The sequence below is a fragment of the Schistocerca americana genome, chromosome 4 (assembly GCF_021461395.2).
Source record: "Schistocerca americana isolate TAMUIC-IGC-003095 chromosome 4, iqSchAmer2.1, whole genome shotgun sequence".
Lineage (NCBI taxonomy): Eukaryota > Metazoa > Arthropoda > Insecta > Orthoptera > Acrididae > Schistocerca > Schistocerca americana.
Genome location: NC_060122.1, coordinates 241,808,455 through 241,829,887, shown reverse-complemented (window position 1 = coordinate 241,829,887; position 21,433 = coordinate 241,808,455). Strand labels below are relative to the sequence as shown.

The 21,433-nt window shown below is 40.2% G+C and overlaps 1 protein-coding gene across 2 annotated transcripts in view; it reads left to right on the top strand.

The window, feature by feature from the left end:
• Nucleotides 1-21,433, top strand: part of LOC124612494 (transcription factor 25) — a 136,492-nt gene that overhangs the window by 95,389 nt on the left and 19,670 nt on the right. For both annotated transcript variants that reach the window (XM_047140732.1, XM_047140731.1), the window contains exon 7: nt 5,604-6,029. In XM_047140732.1, coding sequence (XP_046996688.1) covers nt 5,604-6,029 — 426 coding nt within the window. The remainder of the gene's footprint in view (nt 1-5,603; nt 6,030-21,433) is intronic.

Below are 21,433 nucleotides of genomic sequence, written 5' to 3'. Positions count from 1 at the left end.
TTATAAATTGTGAATCACATGCAGTATTCTCGTCACCATAAGAATAATACGCATATAAACATTTTGCCATGTATTGTTTCATGTTTGCTGCTATCTCATTTAAATCTGTCTGCCTAATAAATTACGAAACTAGAGTGAGACAACAGCAAACGCGGAAGAATATACATATCATGTCATGTTTATATTCGTATTATTCTTATGCTTAATAGTGATACAGTCGGAAATTAAGCACGGTAATTGACTAGATTTTTAAATCTAAGATGACTCTAATTTCTGTGTAGAATGTAATGTACTAAAGAGGCACCTGCAAAGATTTTTAAACGGAGAAAAATTTTCGTTAAGCTCTCGTTCAGAACATCTTCTATCATACGCAGTCTATTATTTGGTTCTTGTTGATCATTATCAAAGAAAGCAGCAGTGTAAGTAACAATAAATAGCAGTTTCTTGCCATTGTTTCGCTAATGAGACGATTCCTCTCTTGTAGCAGTAGCGGTAGCGCGCACAAAAGGAAGCCATGCCACGAGCACGCACTATCAGAATGTGACAAACAATGCATGGCACAGTACAGTAATGCATTTTCAGCTTAGAGTGACGTAAACACCTATAACAAAGAAAACTGCGCTTATCAGATCAAAGAAAAATAAGCAATCAATTCAAACCAGACGAAGCACGTGGAAAAGGAAGGGTACCCGTATAAATACGGACGGAGCGCCTGACGCATAGCAATGGCTATCTGGTAAAGCTTTACTGCTAAGCTTATGACTCGAACTAAACTACTGTAGCTGTATCGTCATTCATTCGACCTAAATTGTGTCTCGTATTACAATAGACCAACTTTGTTTCGCTTTGGAGATGCGGCCTATAATTTTTTTTCCTCTTGAATTTCAAGTCTCAAATTTCAGGTGCGGCTTAGATTCGGGAAATTTTTTTTTCCTTGATTTCGAGTCTCATTTTTCAGGTGCGGCTTAGATTCGAGTGCGGCTTAGATTCGAGTAAATACGGTAAATATAGAGACTATTTTATTTATTATGATCTGCTTGGTGCAGTATGTGACGATCCATACTGGTGGTGGTCAGATTTGGTTGACTGGAACCTTGACTATGATTATGCCTGCCACCACATTCCCATGCCATCCAACATCAGACCACTATCACATCCGAATGTCCCATAAATTTGGATATTGCACAATTTGACCAGCCGACTAAATGGAGACCCACTATGAGGCCCCTTTCAAACTGTCGTGCATGACAACTCTGTTTCACATGAGTACACAGGATCCCTGGGTCCCTCACAGTGATCACTCAACATCTGAAACTCTTCATAACCATTATACTAAACCAGGTTTGCTAACAACACTAAACAAGAACAACAGTAATGCACTCTGATGGCTGTTCTACGTGTCACATAGAATTTTAACTCTAATCATTTACATATCCACAAAGAATGTGTGTGTGTGTGTGTGTGTGTGTGTGTGTGTGTGTGTGTGTGTGAAGTTACATTGACATCTGACCATGTCTTCTGGGTGCTTTACTTTTTTAGTGGGCAGTGTATTTTGACATTTGGAGGAGGAGATTGGTGACCGAAGTGAAAAGGCTTCGCTACATGAAAAGCACTGACTTGCTTATCATATCCATGACATTCTCTCCACTATCATATGATATGAAAAGGCTGTCCTTCATTGAACTTTTTCAGTATCCTCCATCAGTCTTATCTGGTGAGGATGCCATATCACATAGCAATACTTTAGAAAAGGATGGACAGGTATAGTGGAGGCTGTGTCTTTAGTTGATTTGCTGGACCTTGTAAGTGTTCTGCCAATAAAATACAATCTTCGATTTGCCGTACAACATTCTCTGTTTGATGCTCCCAATTTATGGTGTTCCATCACTCCTAGGTATTTAGATGAAAAGACATCATTTAAATTTATGTAGATTTTGTGTGACAGAAATTTATTACCCATGTGGATAACCTCACACTTGCTGCTGTTTAGGGTCAGCTGCTGATTTTCGCTCCATGCAGATAGCTTGTATAAATAATTTTTTAATTCGATTTGGTCTGATAACTTCACTACACAAATTGTTTGCCATTGATACTGACATTTACGAAGAAGGCTGCTCAACATGTATTGTTAAATCATTTATATAGATTAAGAGCAGCAGAGGACCTATAACACTTTCTTGGGGAACCCCAGATATATCTTCCATTTCACCATGTGACTTCCCGTCATTTATCAAAGATTGTGACGTTTATGTGAGAAAATTGTGAATCCAATTGAATAGCTGAGCCAGTACTAAACATGCCTGCAATTTGATTAGAAGCATTTGAGAGGAACAGTATCAAAAGGCTTCTGGAAAGCTAGAGATATGGAATCAAATTGAGATCTCATGTCAGCAATGTTAATCACTTCATGTAAATAAAGAGCCAGTAGCTTCCCAAGAACTGATTTTTTTCTGTGCAGGTTGTGTGCCAATAGATCATATTTTTAAAGGTATTTCATTGAAAGAAGAAATTTTGATCAATACATAAAACTGAGTAGGAGTCAGACTTTATTTCAGCCTGTAGCACAGAAAACACTGCAAGGAGAAGTCCACTGGCAAGGGCAGGCTCAGTTATCCAGATTTTTAGTAGTTGGTCTGAATAGTAGTCAGTTTTGTAACATAGGCACCCAAGGAGAACACATTGAGCAAGGAAATGGAGTAATCCCAAAAATAAATAAATTACCCTCCATTTTGCCATGGTTCCTCGACAAGACTGAGTAACAAAATAAGATCCCCAGTTTCGTGGTGATAAAAAAGAAACACTGCATGCTTGGATACACACGCATGGCTCCTCTCATCAAACACCCATTGTTAGCTCTAAAGCAAGTTTAGTCAATCTTTTTTTTTCTACTGCCCATTTTTGTATCTGTTAATAGTAAAATTTTCTAACCACCCACCAGTTCCATGATATGCTGATTTATAAAGTAGAGAAGTAACTTTACTTTATAAAAATTTGGACAGCAAAGTTACAGCAAGTTGAGACACATAATAATAATAATAATAATAATAATAATAATAATTACTCACCAAATACTTTATAAAAATTTTATGAAAACCTAATGAAAATGTTTTTAAAGCCCCACCGTTCTGTAGTGACTCCAACAGTTAGACACAAAGGTTTCTAAAAGGTCTCAGAGTATGTGCAGAAAGCAAATCGCATTTGTCTGACTGATTGTTCATGTGTTATTTTCTGATAGGAGGAGAAAAAATTGTAAACCATAATGAAACTAAAACTTCAGAATTTAAACTTTTCTTCAATCAGTCAGTAAAACATGGGATGGTGACTAAGTCAGTATTGGGAACAAATATTTTTCAAAGAGCTAACATTCTTTCTTCTTCCGCCATCCTCAGTACTCCATCATTTCGAAAAGATAAAGAAAGAGCATAACCTCAGTATCAGATGCCTCCCATATGCCAGTGGATCATAAATGAATTGGGAAGAATTAAAGCTAGTAGCAAAGACAAGACCCTTCTGCTTGGTATTTTTCCTGCACCGTAGTATATTTTTTTAATGCAGCAAACTGCTCTGTCTCGTGGCAATTGTTGAATTTTTGTAGGTTCTGTCTACATGCTGAACCTGGTGTCAAGAAGTGCGCTTATGTGATTTCTTTTCCACAAAAACATTTTTATGTAAATGATGCGAAGTCTGATATTGTAGTTCGTTTTTTAATCTATTGTTTTCCTTATGAAAAAAGAAAACTTCTATTTTTCATTTCCCATAGTTTTTTATACCATGATATTTCTCATTTGATTTTGAAAGAAATATTTATAAAAAATTTTGTTCCGCATTAAAGCGCAAAGGTTTAATGATGTACACCTTACCTTATCACTGTTTATAAAGGTCTTTGTGGACTCTCACCTGCAACATAACTATTTCTTTCAGTATATTAATACGAGGGTTGGAACTTTAATAGTGGCAACTATTTATTTACAGCTCTTGCAAAATAGATACACGTTTCAAAGTTTTACTGACCTTCAAAGTAGTCACCAGCATTGTGTATAACCCATTACCAACGATGTGGAAGTCATAGGATACTCTTAACAGTGCCAGTGGTGTTGACAGTTTGAGCGGCATAGTCTATTGCCCGTCAAATTTGTAGCAGTTGTGAAGCGAATGCCGTAAAGTGTTTCCTTCAGTTTAGAAATCGAGTTGAGCTCATGAGGGCTTAAGTCAGGGGAGTTCAGTAGGTTGTATAGCACTTAGCAGCCCCATCAGTCAAACAAATCAGTAACAGCTTGCACTGTGTGTGCTTGAGCATTGTCCTGCGAAATGATGGTAGGTCCTGCAGAAAGTGTTGTCAATTCTGTCTCTATATTGTCCATTTTTGGAACACAACCTACGACCAGCTTAGAGACAGAAGTGATGACACTTTCTGCAGGACCTGACTGTCATAGATGAAGATTTATCTGTAGATAACTTGAGAGAATGAGTATTCTGTACTTGCTCTTGAATTTCAAGAGGCAGTATTTTATGTGAAAGGAATTATGTGACTCGCGTTTTCAGAAGTATCATAGCATAGTTTTTGGAACTCCTGTAAAAATATTAGTATTCTGGAGACTGAAATTGCTGCTATGATGGCTGACAAGTGTTTTTTGTCTTTAAATATTTCACATTAACTCAGCACTATCTATACTTGAAAGTGATGGAAGCATCCTCACTGAAATCTTATTTTATTGGTGGGTCTGTGGAATAAAATTCTTCATTCCCATTTTGGAGAATGGGCCCTTAGACGAGTGTCTTGGCCTAGAAAACTGGCCATTTATGCAATTATTTAAAATTTAAAGAATTACTGGCACAAATTTAATTGATATATCTTTAAGAGTAATACATACTGAAAAAAAAAGACTAAGCATTAAGCCTTTACTTTAGTTCTTTGATAGATTATAAATTTTTAAATAATGATGACAGAAAGTATAATTATCCTTCAAAAAAAAGTGTGAAGTGAGTTATTGAGCAATTTTTTCCTCTTTAGCCCCCAAAATTTCTTGCTCACTCAACAAATGTGACATATTTGTAGCAGAATTACAGGAAACTGCGAAACCTGATCAGTATGTGCCCAAAATTACATCAGCATGATCACATAGTGGCTAAGCTGTTCACAATAGCAGCTTTTACATTCGCTGATGTTTCTTTCAAAACGATTCCAGAAATTGACAACAGAAGGCATCACCTGCAAAGGAACGGGTAGCAGGACATATGTACATTGTTCTCAACTACTTTGTTTTTCAATTACATGTAGAAGGTAGGTCACTACCACATAACACTGAAGTAACTTTGGTTTTCATTCCATATTTTGTTTGGTTAAATCTGGAGTAAGTTTAGCCTATTGTATGTCATCATTGTTATTGTTACGGGGTATGTTTCAACTGAGTGACGTGTTCAAAACATCACATTCCATCACACTATTACCCCTTCATTCTCTCTCGCTCCCCCCCCCCTCCCCCCCCTCTCTCTCTCTCTCTCTTTCTCTCTCTCCCTCTCCTTCCCCCCCCCCTCCCTCCCTCAGTTCTCTCTGATTTTATAAGAAACATTAATATAGACTTTATTGTATTCTTTTGTTACAGGGCACTATTCATCACTATTTTTAAGCACTTGATGTTTGTAGGCCAACGTGCATGTTACCGAACTGCACTGGAATTGTGCAAAGTTCTGCTTTCACTCAACTTTGCAGATGATCCATTGGCTGTTGTGTTGTGCATAGATTTCTATGCATTACGATCACAGAAGTATGCATGGCTTGTTACTGCTGCTGAGGAATGGGAAGCAACACGGAATGTTTCACAATTACCAAATTTTGCATATTCACATGCTCTGGCCCTTTACCACCTGGCAGAAGCAAATCAGTGTGAACCAGATGCTTCAGATATACAAATTCAAAAGGCTCTCATAATGTTTCCTGGTGTGCTGATGCCTTTGTTGGAAAAATGTTCAGTGCAGCCAGATCCAAGGGTAATAAGGCATAACTTTTTCACCTCACAGGCTGAAAACAGGTAAGAAACTGTGCTTCAGTGCTAAGTATGTGATGAAGGAGAAAATTTCTTGACTTGTCAGAGAAATGCTGTCAATATCTATAAAACTTTTGCTTTTGAATGACTGGTCAGTTCTTCAGGAGGCGAAATTCCGGTACTCCCAATAGACTCATTTAAAACTGAGAAAGTTATTCCTAGTTTTTGGAACTGTTATTCCCCTCCTAAGGGAAGAAAGAGGGTAGGTTGTGGAATGTAAAAACTAATGTTGTTTCCTCAAGTGAATTTTCTATTTGATACATATTTTATTATTGTTATCTTAGTTCACATTCTAATATTATACTAATCAAATCAAGTACAAGCTTGATCTTATTAATAAATTTGTTCAGACAGTTTTTTTTAAACTTGGGCATCTTCTGTGTATTTTGTTTAACCAAGCTCTCAGTAAAAAAAATCTTTTGGGTAGTTTATTGCCAGTGGAATTCGTCCAGAGTTCCAGATTTATGCTTTCTGGTATTCAGCAGTTCAAAAATGGCTGAGATAAGTTCAAACATTCCTTATTTCTTTTGTATATTATCCTTATTGAAAATGTCCCAACTGCAACTACAGGTTAAGAAAGGGCACAATCTGGCATTAGACTCTAGTGATTAAAACTGTGTGAAATAACTTACCCTGTGAACACTTGAAAAGATTGAGTATGTCATATTTTACATACAATACATGGCACCAGTCCCTTGAATTCCTAAAGTAAGAAGAAAATTCTTTCATCATGACAGTGGACCTTAACTGTGTTCCTACTCGTTAGCTCAACATCTAATCTTCTTTTTTAGATTTATATGGAATTAATATTGTTTTCCAAAGTTTCACTGACCATGTACAGAATGGGCTCATGATATAAGAGCTACAGGAAATTGTAACAGTACAAAATAATTTACCTCTGAAGTAAATTATCAACATCATTTGCTTCCTTCCTTTTCTTGAATTTGCAGATTTGTTTTCTGTTTTTAGTACAGAAGATGGGGAAGTTCTTGAATGAATTTATTCAAGATTTTCGAGAATTACTTTTTCAAATAATTAATTCTAGTGTATATAATAAATTGTATGAAATATATTCTCTTTAGATCACAATAACTTTAAATTTGATTAAGTCAGTTGATGCATATTTAATTTTTCTTCAGTTCAAATGTTGTCTGACATATTCCAGTTTTGTAATGCAAATAAATTTATTAATAAGTAAGAACACTCATTCTGAACATTTTTTTTTCCCTTCAAGTGACTTGCCTCACAGTTAAACAACCTCCACTGCATACAATTTTGATTGAGAGATGAGTGCTAACTTTTTCTTTACAGAACACTACAGAATTGATTTACCATAAACATTTATCATTTTATTTTTACAATAAAGAACAAGGGATATATTGACAATGCTGCCGCAGTTGTCTTGAGGCTATTGGCTTTCAGCTGAAAGAGCACAAAAGCCTGTCTCAGATGAAAAAGGTAACACCATATTGACTTGATTCCCATCATTTGCACATCAAAATATGAATATTTACTTGTTGCTGCTCTCACAAAAAGGCTGCAGCTGCACTAGCACTAAAATGTGCCCAAAAAGATACTTAGCATTGGGGAACCTGAAGGAATCGAATTACTACTTTGCTGAAGCAGTCACTTTATTCAGTGTGTTTGTTACCCTTAACATAAGGTAGTATGAAAAAAGAGGGGTGTTAATGGTGATTAAGTCTGGCAGGGGGGGGGGGGGGGGGGGGGGGGGGATACAAGGATTTGTTGGAGGGCAATTTCCTATCTCTGGTGGAGTTCAGGGAAAGTGGCATTATTTGGGAAAAACAAAATAGCCCTTGTGATGCAGCAAGCACTCACTTCCCTTTAGGCAAGCTGTAGACCATGTTCAGCATCTGAGTATGGGTGTCCCCCAAGGTGGACAGTTCTTTTATATTTATGCACAAGTTCAGCCAGTTTAGTGTTGTTATAATGCCTATATAAAATACTGTTAGTGGAGACAAGTTACCTGATAAAAAAATGTGCATTGTTTTGCAAGTTGGTCACCCCGTTATTGAAAGATTTCCCATTGATGTGGCTGTAGTACGTGGTAGTGGGTGGGTGCATGGGACAGTTTTTACAGTGGGGACAATGGCAAGGGTTGGTACATAATGGTTTGGAAATTTTATAAGATTTGACTAGGATGTTACTGAGGTTAGGAGGCTGATGGAAGGCAACAGTGAGTGATGGTGTGGAGAGGACATCAGGAGGAGAGGATCTCAGTCCAGGGCTTGACTTAAGACAGTCATTGCCTTGACAGAGTAATAAATCATTGAGGCATTCAGTGCCTGAGTGGTACAGAGTGATGAGGGGGTGTTTTTGAGTTTTGAGTGTTTTGGAAATGGAAACTTTGTTAGTAGGTGGATAAATGGAAGATACTGCTCTGGAGAGGTGGCTACTAAGATGCTGCAGATGCGTAGGCTGCAGGGAAGGGAAATTTGATGTGGAATAAGTGGCAGTTGTCATAGTGTAGGTATTAATTCTTGTTGTCCTCCCACGGTAGCTGAGTGGTCAGCGCAACAGAATGTCAATCCTAAGGGCCTGGGTTTGATACCCGGCTGGGTCGGAGATTTTCTCCTCTTGGGGACTGGGTGTTGTGTTGTCCTAATCACCATCATTTCATCTCCATCGACGCGCGAGTCGCCGAAGTGGCGCCAAATGGAAAGACTAGCACCTGGCGAATGGTCTACCTGACGGGAGGCCCTAGTCACAAGACATTTACATTACTCGTTGATTTTATAAGGGCAGATTTTTTAATGTGGGCTTTGGTGAGGTGTAGACCAACATTGAGCAAGTTGGTTCTGAATTTGTGAAAGGACAAGAATAATAGAGTTGGCAAATTGAGTTAAATTTTTGCAGAAAGCTGAGAACATGGTAGAACATTATAATCTTTGTCTATCACTACATGTGGATCCCTCCCGCATGGGGTCTGAATAACCTGCCCTTCCTTTTTAATGTTTCCCAGTCTATTCCTGTTTCTTCCCTGGTGCAGGAACCATTAGTTCCTAAAGATAAGTAATGTTTCATTACCTTCATGTGTATATGTAAACAACACTGACAATCCTCCTAAAGGTGGGTACTGGCAGCATTTGCGTCTCAGAATTGTTATTAGTTTTCTCCATTCCACTTTCCTTTGATACAGTAAATTTATGAATTCATATAAAGATATATGACAATTAAACTGTGAATGACTGTATCTTCAATATTCTGTATAAACAAGCTCACATAATCTATCTGTTCATCTCACTCTGTCTTTAGCTTAATCTGTTCTGAAGCTGGGGTACAGTACACCCGTCATCCTGGGGTTTGAGTAACCTGACCTCCCCTTTTAACCTTCCCCAAGATATCCTTTGCTCCTCCCCCCCCCCCCCCCCCCCCCCCCCCCCCCCCCCCCGATTGAGGAACTTCGAGTACTTAAAGAATGAAGTCATGGACAACCAAAAGCAGCTGTAATGTGTATTCACGGACAGCCATGTCATCACCAGTGACATAATAGGTGACTTAATGATGGTTACTTGACCAAAACTGGTTGTCTGTGAATAAATATTGTACATATTAAACCAGCTCTTGGTGCTTCATCATGACATCCATCAAAAGAAAGATTATACAATAAAATAAAAATCATGTAGAGTGTATGCTGGCTTTTGCTATGGCTTGCTGGCAGGCACCGTTGTCTTTCTAGGTTGCTTTTGTGCAAGGAGCTTTGCATGTTTGCAGGTGGTAGCTCATATGCTATTTTTCCTGTAATATTCTCTGAATGCTACCTACACTAGCCAATATCAAGTTATGTCAGCTTCTGACATTACAACTGCAAGACAGCCTATCCTCAAGAGCGACCATGGTAGGCAGGCGCACAACTAGCAGTTAACTTCACAGTACGTGCATCATTGTGGATATCTCTTCTTTAGAAGGAAGACAGCATTATTGCTTTAAATGATGCCTTTCAGGAAGAGTCATTTTATATCTTGAGAAAACTTCCAGTTATTACAACAAATATCTGTACTTGAAACAGACATCTTGCCACTGAACATCTTCTTGCCACTGAACATCTTCTTGCCACTGAACATCTTCTTGCCACTGAACATCTTCTTGCCACTGAACATCTTCTTGCCACTGAACATCTTCTTGCCACTGAACATCTTCTTGCCACTGAACATCTTCTTGCCACTGAACATCTTCTTGCCACTGAACATCTTCTTGCCACTGAACATCTTCTTGCCACTGAACATCTTCTTGCCACTGAACATCTTCTTGCCACTGAACATCTTCTTGCCACTGAACATCTTCTTGCCACTGAACATCTTCTTGCCACTGAACATCTTCTTGCCACTGAACATCTTCTTGCCACTGAACATCTTCTTGCCACTGAACATCTTCTTGCCACTGAACATCTTCTTGCCACTGAACATCTTCTTGCCACTGAACATCTTCTTGCCACTGAACATCTTCTTGCCACTGAACATCTTCTTGCCACTGAACATCTTCTTGCCACTGAACATCTTCTTGCCACTGAACATCTTCTTGCCACTGAACATCTTCTTGCCACTGAACATCTTCTTGCCACTGAACATCTTCTTGCCACTGAACATCTTCTTGCCACTGAACATCTTCTTGCCACTGAACATCTTCTTGCCACTGAACATCTTCTTGCCACTGAACATCTTCTTGCCACTGAACATCTTCTTGCCACTGAACATCTTCTTGCCACTGAACATCTTCTTGCCACTGAACATCTTCTTGCCACTGAACATCTTCTTGCCACTGAACATCTTCTTGCCACTGAACATCTTCTTGCCACTGAACATCTTCTTGCCACTGAACATCTTCTTGCCACTGAACATCTTCTTGCCACTGAACATCTTCTTGCCACTGAACATCTTCTTGCCACTGAACATCTTCTTGCCACTGAACATCTTCTTGCCACTGAACATCTTCTTGCCACTGAACATCTTCTTGCCACTGAACATCTTCTTGCCACTGAACATCTTCTTGCCACTGAACATCTTCTTGCCACTGAACATCTTCTTGCCACTGAACATCTTCTTGCCACTGAACATCTTCTTGCCACTGAACATCTTCTTGCCACTGAACATCTTCTTGCCACTGAACATCTTCTTGCCACTGAACATCTTCTTGCCACTGAACATCTTCTTGCCACTGAACATCTTCTTGCCACTGAACATCTTCTTGCCACTGAACATCTTCTTGCCACTGAACATCTTCTTGCCACTGAACATCTTCTTGCCACTGAACATCTTCTTGCCACTGAACATCTTCTTGCCACTGAACATCTTCTTGCCACTGAACATCTTCTTGCCACTGAACATCTTCTTGCCACTGAACATCTTCTTGCCACTGAACATCTTCTTGCCACTGAACATCTTCTTGCCACTGAACATCTTCTTGCCACTGAACATCTTCTTGCCACTGAACATCTTCTTGCCACTGAACATCTTCTTGCCACTGAACATCTTCTTGCCACTGAACATCTTCTTGCCACTGAACATCTTCCTGCCACTGAACATCTTTCTGTTGCTTATAACTTGCTTAATCTATGGCAGTTATTTCTCAGAGTGAAAAATGCTGAGCTGCAATGGTGTTTGGAGTCCATGTTAAACTTAAGCTGCCACTGTAATTGGCACAGTAAATCAGTTAAGAGGTTGGAGGAAGGGAAGGCCATACCACTTTCAATATGGCCATGCCAAATGAACTTCTGTGATGTTCACTCATCTTTGGTCTGTAGACAGATTTATGTTGTTATGTAGTCATGAAAGAAATGTATTACTGTTTCTGATAGACACATCAATGCAATGCTAACTTCTGGATGGGACGTTTCACGTAGTGGAATTCTTGTTGGTGTTCCTAGTATCTCGACCTTTGTCCTGTACCAAAGTTTATCAGAAATGTTCATACTTTCGCTATTTATTAACCAGACTATAGTAGTCTCCGCTATTGCAAAATTCCCCAAATGCTGGAACGAATTCCAGCGTGTAGGAGGAGGAAGAGGAATCAGCTGTTTGTAGATCAGGAGAATGTGCCGCTTCCTTTGTGGGACATAAGTTATGGAAGTGGAGATAGCCGAAACTGCTTGGTGAGCCATTAATGCAACATCACTGTTCACAGTATTCTTTTATTTATATTAGTACAGAGACAAGATTACAGGAAGTGGGAGGATGTTGCCTCTAGATATTGTTGACGACACCCAGGACACCGAGCTCCACGGTCTTCCAAATGCTAGCTTAGGAGCGAACCCAGCATGTGTTAGCAGTGATGTTCAGTGTTGTCAGTAAAACTGTCCCCAAAGTGTGTAAGGTGCAGCTCCTGGCGGTCTTACTAACTCGTGGTCACCGCATACCACTCCAGGATAGACAGTGTTCAAACCATAACATCCAGCACAGCCAAAGTCAAAAGCGTGTGCCTGCACTGGATGGTGATCAGAAATGACGGAGGCCCTCAGGAGCCATTACACAGCAACAGAGAGACCATGCCACCCTAGCCCATGCTTGAATATGTGCATCACTAGGGAGGTAGCCATTATCAGGAAGAAGACACTTAAGGGACCCCTAATGGTGCAAAGGCACCAAGTCGTCTGCACATGGTTTTAAGCACAGGCCTTTGCCTGTTGCTACTGGAGATGAATTTCTTGGTAGGTGACTGGATACGTCATCTGGCACTGCAGTGTCCTCCACCTCTAACTCTGCAGCTGAGGAAGGTGAACTCGATATAGTCATATACAGAGAACATCTGAGAGTGAGGGTCTGATTTTAGGTGATATTTTATGAGTGTTTGCTGGCTGGTACTTCTCAAACAGCAGCATCCCACCCAAGAGAGAGACAACATGCTGTAACAGCTTAGTGTCATCATTCAGTGGTGGTGACTTCATTTGTTCAGCGTTTCTTGTTTAATCAATCCCTGCATGAGCCTAGTCGGAACTGTAGTATTGGCCAGCATCACCCTTCAGAGCTGCTGACTAGCATATTCTGCTTTGTCAGCTTCCTGATGAATAAGCATTCTTTCTTTGTGAATATACCTTGCAAATGCTGCCTGAGCTGCAAACTGACACTTGCTTCCCTCTGTATGACATCATTTTCAGAGCATAACAAGAGAAGCTCATTGTACTAAACTGAATCATGGTGTAACACTCCTTCCTGCTTGAAACACCTGGTCTCCCATGTGGGACCTGTGTACATTTCTGGACACAACTATCTTAACACGTTTTGCAGATTGGTGTAAAAATGCAAAGTTTTCCTCATCTTTCTATTCTAATCCATAGCTTAAACCACATGATTCATTGGCTGTTCCTTACTATTAAATGTTTTCGGCAACTGTTGCTCTGGGAGCTTGAGAGCTGGGGGAGTTGTCTGCTTGTAGTAGACATAGTAGACATAGATTACATATAGTCAGGCCAAAACTGCAGTGGTACCAGAAACACACACACTCACATTCATGATCATGTCTCGTTGCTTAAAGTGGTGTTGCTGAATGTGCTGAAACATGTGCACAGTGGTAAAATGACCTTCCCATGGGGCTATCAGTTCACCCTACAAATGGACGAGATGTAGTCTTAGGGTATTATTTAAGGTGGTAAAGTACTGAATGGCACCATGTGTAAAGGTTTTCCAGCTATTACAGCAAGGGCTGTACCGTATTCATAAGTCATCTCAGTGACAGTAGTTGGGAGCTATATTGCAGGTTGGACTATTAATTAATATCCCACTTGCTTTGGAATTCTACCTTTGTCATTCCCTTGGGACGACCTTTTTAGTAACAATTCAGTGACTATCTCTGGAGCAAATACAGAGTAAATCCATTGCATTTTGACACTTTGGAAGTTTGGTTGCTGCATCAGAACATCTCTTCGAAATCCTGATCCATTTTCGCTACTTAAAAAATCTGTATCTCATGTGCTTCCATGTCAGTCTGGACCATATTGGTTGTGCATAAGATAATTCTTTCTCTTTGGCACAATCTGAACTCGTCCATTGACATCAACACACAGCTTCCTCTCTCCCCTTGGAGATTAACAATACATCCTGCATCTTTACTTACCTTCTGTCCCCTTTTAGTCTCTTCTTACCTTTTGCCATCTTCATAGATAATGGCACTGACAATTCAAGTAGTGTGTCCAGGGTAGCCTTAAACTGTTTAACTCATCCTATGCAGACAATGGAAGTTGAAATTAGTAATTGCAACTTCATATTCACAGGCATTGTCAGCTCTCTGATTCGTATGGCCCTGGTATTTCTTCATTTTGCTCCTAGGTGTATGGGAAGTCGCTAGCGTGACCTATTGGCCAATCCTACACTCAGATAACTTAACATTATGTTTCCTGATTCTTTCCTACCACTCAAGAACTCACTGCCTTACTCTTCCCAGACAGCCTTTAATGTTTTTTTGCTAATTTTTTTATGGTTTCTCCATTTTTCTCAAGGTTAGGTTTAATAACTTTCAATGATGATGGATCTACTGTATAACATCTCATATGGTGAGAGCCCAACACTATCGTGCAGTTTCGAATAGTATGTGGCTACAACAAACGGTAGATAAATGCCCTAGTCGATGAGATGACTATTCAGATAATTTAACATTTTACCAATAGTATGGTGAACATGCTCAATCCTCAAGTTTACCCTAGGGTGGTAGGGCCTACTTCTTAACTTCGATTCTGCCATAGGTGACATAATTGCATAATCAATTTGGATACAAAGTTGGTGTCCTGATTCGTAATTACCGTCAGGTAAACCAAATTTCGATAACTAGTTGTTTACTGTTGCTTTTGTTACTGTACTCCCTTGTTGATTTGGGATGGTAACCACTGCAGTGTAATCAGAAAATTAGTCTGTGATGGTTAACAAGCAGCGGTCACTCTTCAGTGTCCTGCTAAATTGACCCAAAATGTCCATCCCCACCATTTCAAATGGTGTAGACACCTCTGGTAATCTTTGAAGTAGTATTCGTTGAGGTCTGAAATCGGCTTGTTGTACACATGGCATGCAGTTCTTCACATACTGGTCAAGGTCCCGTCTTCGCATTCTCCACCAAAACAGTTTAGCCATTATGTGCCCTGTTGTCCTTTCCCCTCTGTGTCTTGCAACACATGATTACGAGACTCTTTTAATGCTTCTTCCTTCAGTTCCGCAGATACCATGATGGTGGCCCAAACTTTGTCATCCTACCTATAGTCAGATTAAAATTACTTGATAGTTGACACTTGATGCATTGGAGCTGGTTTCCTCCAATCAAAAGCACTCAACACTACACTCACACTCGTTGTTGCCAAATTGCCAAAAAAATTAATGAATTCAGTTCCATTCCCTTGTCCAGCATTTTTTTTTTTTTTCTTTTTTTTCTTTTTTTTTTTTTTGGTTTGGATCCTAAATCCTGGGTGTGGCTCTTTTATTTTGTATTTTATCTCACATGATAAAAACACACACACACACACACACACACACACACACACACACACACACACAGAGAGAGAGAGAGAGAGAGAGAGAGAGAGAGAGAGAGAGAGAGAGAGAGAGAACACTAACCAAACACTACTGGATCCTTCCACACAAGACACGATTCAGCATCACATATACAGTTATTACAACCACAGAGATTAACTTACATTAGAGAACTTCACATGACATTGCATAAAGCAGAGTTTTAGAAGGCTGCAATTCATTGTTTTGATAGGTTCACCAGTCTTAAATGTAACAGCAAGACTTTGATTATTATTTTTATTAAATTAATTAGTTTTCCTTTTATTGACTTTATTTGCTCTCATTTTTCTTCCTATCATTCTGTTTTCATTTGGAGTCTGCATGTGTCACCTATAATCTGCAACCAATGGCCATTGTGGCAGCTTGTGGGGCCACTTTGAGGATAGCTTCAGGTAACCATTGACAGCAAGAAGTTACGGGGGCTAAGTAGGCCATACACTGGCATGGTTTAAACCCCCACCCCCCCCAGCACTCCATCCAATAATCATTGTAATATGGCCAGTGCATCCTTAAGTCCAAAAGGCATCCACCAATATTGGTAATGCCCACCCGGGACGATAAATGCTGTCTTCAGCCAGTTCACTGTCTAACTTGTGGAAACCACTTTTCAGTTCCATTGCTGAAACACCCAAGCTGTCCAATTTTTCCGTAATATTCAATATTGAATATGCATATTTCACAATTATAGCATTTAAGTAACTATAGTTGGAACAGAATCTGTATTTCCTCATCCTGCTCTACTAGTTTTTTGGCCATAATGATAACGGGTGCTCCCCACAAGCTACCACTCCCTTCAATAATGCCATTCTTCAGCTGTCGATTGACGAGTCCTCCATTGTTGGTTGCATGTGTTGAGGCATTCTCTATGGGTTGTTATAGACAGGAGGATTAACCGCCAGGAGGATCCTGTGTTGCGTGGTAATGGTCCACTAATCTTGAACAAAACTGTGAACTGTGTCAATAGGATTTCTATTCCTACCTTATCTTTCCCTTTCAAATGTTTTACTTTTTCACATAATGCAGCTGCATTTGTGGTTTGCTTATGGCAAAGGTCCACAACTTGATCTGTCCAAATCGTCATCCCCCAGGATGTCCAAAGTGGTAATAATCATTTCATCAGTGCCAATATTATCCACACTAACTGGGACCATTTGTTCTCCATTCACTTCCTACATATGTGGTGTGCTTCTAGATATAAAAGTATGTGATATTGCCAATTTGTCATTGGGTTCCAATGGCTATATAGCAAAGAAAATATCACTGAGTAGGGCAGTTCCTCCCCTTACCCAGAGTAGTTCTCCTGCACCATTTGGCACTTGTTATGTGAGCTGAGCTTTTATGATTGTGTATGCATTTTAATTGGTCTCACTTTCCTACTAGGTGAACTTTGTAACAGTGTATCATTTACAGAGGTCTCTCCTAGTTAGGACAATGTTCCGCTTAATTTGATAGTATGCTGCAAAAGATGCATTTTTGCATGACGCTTATTTAAGCACTCTGATGTACCTTCACTTGATATGCACACAATTTCAGAGATTGCACGTCTGTACAGTTCACAGTGCTGCTTATAGAAGCCAGCTGGGTTGTTCCCCTGGTGCACTCTAGTGAGCCACCAAAGAAACAGCATTATGTAAGTGATCGCAAACAAGTGCTTGGGCCAATTCTGTAATCTAGATTACTGTTGTCCATTCAGTGTGTACAGTGCTAAGTGCAACCTGTACTTTAATGCACCTTAAACTGCCCATTCAGTGTGTACAGTGCTAAGTGCAACCTGTACTTTATTGCACCTTAAACTGGCTCTGTAAAGTACTATGTTCATAAATCATGTTTGTTCTTGCTATAACATGATCCCAGCCCTTATTGCACAGTACCCCTCGCCAATATATAGCAACAAATCCGTGTGCTCTTGACAGTTCCTTGCTCCAATACAAAAACTGTGCAACTTTGACCCCCAGTGATGCCACTTCACTGTCACCTATTCCATGTAATCTATAACACGGTGAGGAATTCAGTCTCTTCCTACCAAAGGGTTCAAGACTCACTAATGACTCATTAGCCGTGTGTCCACTAAAATCCCTGTTCATACTGTTCACCATGCCGACTAAGCTGTATTCTCAATGTGCAAATATCTTCGTAGCATTTAATTTAATTGGGAATGTCATTTGGCAGTTGTGGAAAACATCTTGATGTTTAACGACCTTCTACTGCCCTACTTGTTATTCATACAATGCCGTGCGTGGTGTCCTACCACTTCACGCTCCAGAGGCATTGCCTCCAAATACGGGCCTCACATCCACACGTGCAATATTTTACCTCCAAGGAAAAAAACACTTCCCTTATCCTATACTTATGTTGCTATATGCACCTCCTCTGGCTGCCTAACAACCTTAATGGCAGCAGCCTAATCCTTCGGATTCTCCATCCACACTCTACTCGACATATTGGATGGAGGTACCCTCAAAAAACACACTTAACATATTCTGTACACTGCCTCTTGGAGGATAATTTTTTCTACCTCCTCATACTGTGTCAACTCACAACTTTTTGCACTTATCTTCCTCATCCTATCCAAGAATGCTTACACCAATTCATTGTACTTCTGGGATATTCCATTAAGCTGTCCACTAAAGACTCTGGTACTGTTCTATTTACAGTAGTGCTGAGTGCTGCCAGTTATGAGTTGCTGAAATGCGTGTGTCTTTTCAACCCTTCATGGTACATTAAGTATATCTTTGCCTCACCCATAAATTATCATAATTTGGTTGTGTCTGAACATATTTCATCCAACCACTCCCGCAGCCTTGCATTAGTTTCCAAGTTATCAATAAATGCTGACTCATCCTCAGTTGCTTTACTCAAAGAAAGGGTAACTAGACTAGCTGCAGCCAAATTTAATGAAGGAGTAAGTATGCTAAATGAAAATTTTGTTTCTACTGCTCCAGCTAGTTCACCCTGTCGACCTACTTTGCTGTCTGTCTGGGTATCCATTTTGCTTTTGCAAAGCAGTGTTACTTTCCTTCAATTCAGCTACTTGTTTCACCAAAATTCAATCACTTCCTCAGTCGTTATTGCTCATGTTTGTAAGCTTGGTATTTGTGCAACCTCTATCAATCAGGAATACAATACATCTAAAGAACACAAAAAAATGAAAGATAACTATTACAGATTCCATATAGTCATGTGCCTCATGCCAATAATGTTGGCAAATACTACATGTTACTGACACTAACTGCATGCAACAAAATATGTGATGTGCCAGGTTACATTGCTGTCGTATGACTGGCCATAAATAGTGCTCCCAATAATTTTGCTTAAACTGGGACATCCACAGGTCCTTCAGGTTTCACAAATCACACCTGCAGGTTTCTAAGCACATAAAGTCTCCAGATCATTGCTGTGTCCAAAAACAGAAGAAGCCACAAAAATATAAAGTTAATTCACCTCACTAATACTGTCTAAGTTCCAACCAGTAGGTGGTGGTGACATTGTTGTTGGAACATCCTCACAACATTTGGCAGAAACTGATGCTGCAGATATATGGATTTGGGATGTGAAACAGCGGCAACAGAGAAATTAATGAAGAGAAGTGAATTGGTCAAGAGAAGGAGCCACTCCCTCACTGAGACATGGGTTGCAGAGTTGGTGTTTCGCAGCCACTGCAGTGGCAGGTTATCTCATATAGCTGACAGAGGATCCCTTTGTGGGGTAAAAGACTGTATGGGCAAAAATATAAGAAAGCGGAAAGACAAATCACTTTGATGGTTGTATGTTCACTGGTGGCTGTAAAAACTTTTGGCGTACCTGCATTCATTGCATTTGTTTCCAAGTATTGGATGAGGTGAACTTTGTATTCAGCTAGGTACCATTCCAGTGTTTAGAATTGTTATTAGAGGTGTTTGGAATTGTTATTAGAGAATTATGAGCAGTTCCAATCAATGATGGCCCTGAGCCAATGAGTTTGAAGCACATACTTCACTCAAACAGTCCGCTGTGGCTAAATTTTGTCATGCACAGTCACTTCCTATCGCAATGTGTGATATAGTGAGATTACAGGAATTGGAGTCATTATGCCCATCTCTGTCAGTCATTGGGTCTCTCTCTCTCTCTCTCTCTCTCTCTCTCTCTCTCTCTCTCTCTCTCTCTCTCTCTCTCTCCCTCCCCCCCCCCCCCCCCCTCCTCCTCATGCTCATCTGAAGAAAGCAAATGGGTCCGTCAGAATTTGCAGCCACTTTAAGGCCACACTTAACAAGCAAAGTTAGATTGACATCTATCTTACCCCTTGGGCACAGGAACTTTTAGCAAAGTCATCAGGGTGGCAGTGTTTTTCAAAGATTGATTTGAAGGATGCATACTTGCAGTTATATCTAGCTACAGACATGCAGAAAATCTTAGTTCTAAATATACCTTTTGGAATGTATCAGTACAGGAAGTTGCCTTTTGAGGTCATCTCAGCACCAGGAATTTCCTGAATGTACACAGAGCAGCGAACTCACAATATTCGGAAGTGCATAAATTATTTGAATGTCATGTGGTTGACTGATGGTACTAGGGAAGAGCACGTGCAAAGCTTACAAACACTATTTCAGTGGCTGCCAGGGAATGGACTCCATTGTAACCTACATAAGTGCAAGTATTTTTGCACCCTCTGTGCAGTATCTGGGGCACACGTCAATCGCTAATAGGATTATGCCGACAGCAGAGAACTTTAATACATGCTAATAAGTTCGAGTTACTTGTAGATTACAAACACCACCTCATTTCTCTTTTTAGTTCATATTCTAACCTTCCAGACAGAAGGGCACAGTGTTTCTCAACGTTGGGCTTTGTTCTTGAGCAATTACCATTACTAAATTTATTTGTGGCCTATTGCTCGGCATGCAAACACTAATGCATTATTGTGCCTGACATCGAGTTTGATCATCTGGAAGCAGTGTGTTTCACACTATATGAGATAATGCATCACACCTTGCAAGATTTTCCAATCACTGCTCATGAAATAGTGATTACTTAGAGGACCCCCCTCCTGCATAGAGTCGTGTCAGTGGTTCAGAGTGGTTGGCCATGGAGTTTCCCAAAAGGATCACATCCTGCATTGCTCAATTATTTGGCTATGAAACATAGGTTTAATATTGTTCAGGGAGCACTGGTGTTATCTACAGAGGATGCTAAATGTTGTCATTGTCCCACGTACAATGTGTGACCATGTCTTTCAGTTGCCACATACTACCCGATGGGAGATGTCGAGGATGAATGCTTTATCTTGGTGCCACATTTACAGACCAGAGTAGGCAATGCAGTGGAGCATGCAGTGTGTATGTGTCAGGCTTGAGTTCACAACCAAGCCTCCTGAGCAGAAAGTCTGTACCCATGGCTCAAGCCTGAGCACTCTTGGGAGAAGGTGCATATCAACTTTGCCCCCTCTTTTCAGGGTGTTGTGTGGTTGATGGTGGTGAATGTCTCTTCTCTGACTGCACGCACTACGTTTTGAGTGCTTGTTTCGCTTTTTACAGTAGAGGGACTCCCCATCCCCAACGCCTTAGTATCTGACAACCTCAGTTTGTTTTGATGAAAGTTGGAGTGTTCTGCAAATGCAATGGCACCTAGCACCTGACCACCACCCCTTTCCACCCAGTTTTAAGCTCCAAAATGGAGTGAATGGTCAAAACTTCCAAGTCACAAATGAGGAAGGTACTGGCATTGATGCTCACTGACGAGACTTTGACAGTGCTTCTTGCCACCTACCAGTCCACCCCAGTCAACGGACGAAGCGCTGCTGAGGTAGCGCATAGCACAGGCCACATGTGTTCCTGAATTTGTTGTGCCCCATCTCGTGAACCCCAAGCTTCTATTACACACCCAGCTACTAGGATGGAGCTGCCTTGT